The sequence below is a fragment of the Nansenia antarctica genome (assembly GCF_963989245.1).
Source record: "Nansenia antarctica genome assembly, chromosome: 3".
In the NCBI taxonomy this organism is placed as follows: domain Eukaryota; kingdom Metazoa; phylum Chordata; class Actinopteri; order Argentiniformes; family Microstomatidae; genus Nansenia; species Nansenia antarctica.
The window spans coordinates 13,397,503-13,400,804 of record NC_137688.1 but is presented as its reverse complement, the minus strand read 5'-3'; the positions used below and the strand labels follow the sequence as shown (position 1 = coordinate 13,400,804).

General features: G+C 48.4%; 1 protein-coding gene across 1 annotated transcript in view; it reads right to left on the bottom strand.

Annotated features, from left to right (window-relative positions):
- The window catches only part of LOC308153752 (connector enhancer of kinase suppressor of ras 2-like), a gene marked incomplete at both ends in the record, with an annotated part of 54,638 nt that extends 52,423 nt beyond the window's left edge, over nt 1-2,215 (bottom strand). Inside the window, one exon of the mRNA XM_080526945.1 lies at nt 2,152-2,215. Coding sequence (XP_080383071.1) covers nt 2,152-2,215 — 64 coding nt within the window. The remainder of the gene's footprint in view (nt 1-2,151) is intronic.
- Between the last annotated feature and the right edge of the window lie 1,087 nt (nt 2,216-3,302).

Sequence of the window (3,302 nt, the reverse complement as noted above, 5' to 3'; positions counted from 1 at the left end):
CGACAACCATCCACCACACAGGAAACTCCTCGGGTGTGTGGGGGCGTTTCGAAAACCAAACAAACGTCGACGATGAGTCATCGATCTCTCTCTGGGAGCCACCTGCGTTTCGGCTGCTGCTGGATGGATCGAGACATGAACGAACTGGGTGTACGCACACCACAGGGGGGTCTATCTACATCCCCCCCCTCCGTCATCTAAAGTAGCTTCCTTCCTACCTTCCTTCGTTTCCTTTCATCCCTCTCCTCTGATTGGACAGAACAGGACAGGAGGAAGCTAATTAACAGTGTATGCAAATATGGTCCTCTGTGGCTCAGTCAGTAGACCATGGCGCTAACAAGGCTTAGATTGTGGGTTTGATTCCCGCTGGGACCATATATACTGAAGAATGTATGCACTTACTGCAATGTAAGTCGATTTGGATAAAGGCATCAGCTAAATGGCACATATTATTGGACATATATTATTGGATATATACTCATCCACCATCGAGCTGTTACCAATCGTTTGATATGAAAACAGACCAAGAGAGGAAACCACTGTAGACTATATTGGAAGAATGTCTATCTATCTTTATTCAGGTGTGATGTTGGCATTGTTAGGACTTAAGACTTTCGAATTTTCCTCGCAAACTTTTTATCGTCTCGATCACACTCTCATTCTCTCCGTCTAAATGAGGGAATAATCCACCTTCACATAAGACAGCGGTATAGGCCTACTTAATATTTGCAATAAATGACATCAATGGAAGCCTATAAAAAAAAACGTTTGATCTTGATTGACTAATCGGCAGGCTATGAGAGCATGCGCTGGTAGGGGACGCTTTCACTTCTGACCGACAACAGATGAGGCATATACGTTGTCTTAGAGACAGAGACCAGATAGGCCCTAGGGAGGAATGACAAAACCACAGAACCCCAGAACCATCACAGAACAAAATCAGACACCAACATACACAAAATGTCCACTGTCCAATTGTCCATACACTGCAGGCCTACACACACAAGTTACGAAACAGAGCACTCTAATAGCCTAAGAAAACTGATTGGATCGTTCCATATACAGTATAACGGGACGTTCCCCTATCGCCCTCCTCGCCTATACCTCCCCTCCCTTTGAGCGGATCAGTGTGTGTTGTGTTTGAGTATGGAGTGTGTGTGTGTGTGTGTGTGTGTGTGTGTGTGTGTGCGCGCTTGTGTGTGTGTGTGTGCGTGTGTGTGTGTGTGCGTGTGTGTGTGTGTGTGTGTGTGTACATGCGTGCGTGTGTGTGTGTGTGTGTGTGTGTGTGTCCGTGTGTGTGTGCATGCGTGCGTGCGTGTGTGTGTGTGTGTGTGTGTGTACAGATTCTCTCCACATCGCACGCATGATTAGTGATTACTCATTCAGACTGACGCTGTATGAACAGACGAATCCCGCCAGCAAAGCGAATGAAACAAGTGATCCGTGCAGTTGCCTTAAAAGGGAACCCTGCGCTGTCCATGGTGCTGAGCGCTGCTGTATACGGGGGTGGGGGGTGCACGCAGCTAACTACATTAATCACACCAACACACAACACAACATCCCCCCCCCCCCCACACACACACACACACACACATACATACACACACACACTCTCTCTCTCTCGCACGCGCGCACACACACACACGCACACACACACGCACACACACACACACACACACACACACACACACACACACACACATACTTAACCCCCCCCCCCGAACTGCCGCTGATGAATGTTCTTCATTGACATGACATGCAACATGCCATTGACTAAAAAGGGAGAGAGAAATCCTCCAGATTCACCGCTGACAGCCGTGCAGGCAGGGATGCTGCTGGAGGGAGGCGGTGCGCAGCAGCGTAGCCTGTATAGGCTTGGCCAGAGAAGCGTTCTGGAGCGAGGCGAGATGACACAATTCTGGATGGGGGACAGCTATCATGATATACACACTATAACGCATTTTAAGACATTATCATGCATGGGTCAGACGAGTGCACAAATAGAGCAGGAGATGGAGATGGAGATGCATGCCGCTTTAAAGACTGACGTTATTCTGAACACACAATGTGGCCCCGTTTACAATCACCATGCATCATCAGCAGCAGCAGAATATGATTAATGAAGAAAGACGAACTGCAAATACTAATTACCTTTCATCCAGTCCAGCACCTGCTTAGGAGTCCATTTACTTATTGGTTCCATTACCAGAGCCATGGTTGATTGTCACTGTATCTCCGGGATGTATACCAGATGATTCGAGGACGGAATGGAAATACTTTGTCTGTCACATCGGGGATGACTTAATGACGATCTGATTAAAGGGAAAAAACTGGTTTTATTCATTCCATTGGAGCATGGTCGCTTGCAGATTCGGTGGACGGGAAGCGGTGGTGCAATCCACGCGCACACACGCTCTCTGTCTCTCTCTGTCTCTCTCTCTCTCTCTCTCTCTCACTCTCTCTCTCTCTCTCTCTCCCTCTCTCTTCTCTCTTCCCTCTCTCTTCTCTCTCTCTCTTCTCTCTCTCTCTGTCTCTCTCTCGCTCTCTCGCTCTCTCTCTCTTCTCTCTCTCTCTCTCTCTCCTCTCTCTCTCTCTCTCTCTCTCTCTCTCTCTCTCTCTCTCTCTCTCTCTCTCTCTCTCTCTCTCTCTCTCTCTCTCTCTCTCTCTCTCTCTCTCTCTCTCTCTCTCTCTCTCTCTCTCTCTCTCTCTCTCTCTCTCTCTCTCTCTCTCTCTCTCTCTCTCTCTCTCTCTCTCTCTCTCTCTCTCTCTCTCTCTCTCTCTCTCTCTCTCTCTCTCTCTCTCTCTCTCTCTCTCTCTCTCTCTCTCTCTCTCTCTCTCTCTCGTGCCTTCCCGCCAGCCGCCGAACGCTGAGAAGTGGTGAGTCGGTGAGCGCGAGCGCTGGAGCACCCTCCCCTCCCCTCCCCTCCCCTGCTCTTCCAGCGCGCTGCAGCATCACACACGGGCCACCACTATAGGGAATGGTGCAACACACAATACTGTAGGCTTCTCTCTCTCTCTCTCTCTCTTACTTACACACACACACACACACACACACACACACACACACACACACACACACACACACACACACACACACATGCGGCCTACAGTAGCAGGTGTAAACGCCTAGAGAGATAGAAGGCTAGAAGGGGACTGCAGAAGCAGGTTAAAAAATCATCAAAACAACCAATGCGTTTTATTATTATTGGAAGACTTTTCCAGCATATCTCATGAAAGACATTAAATCACTATAAGACAATAGTCCCTAGCCCTAAGATCGAGTCTTTCTTTTTGCAACAATT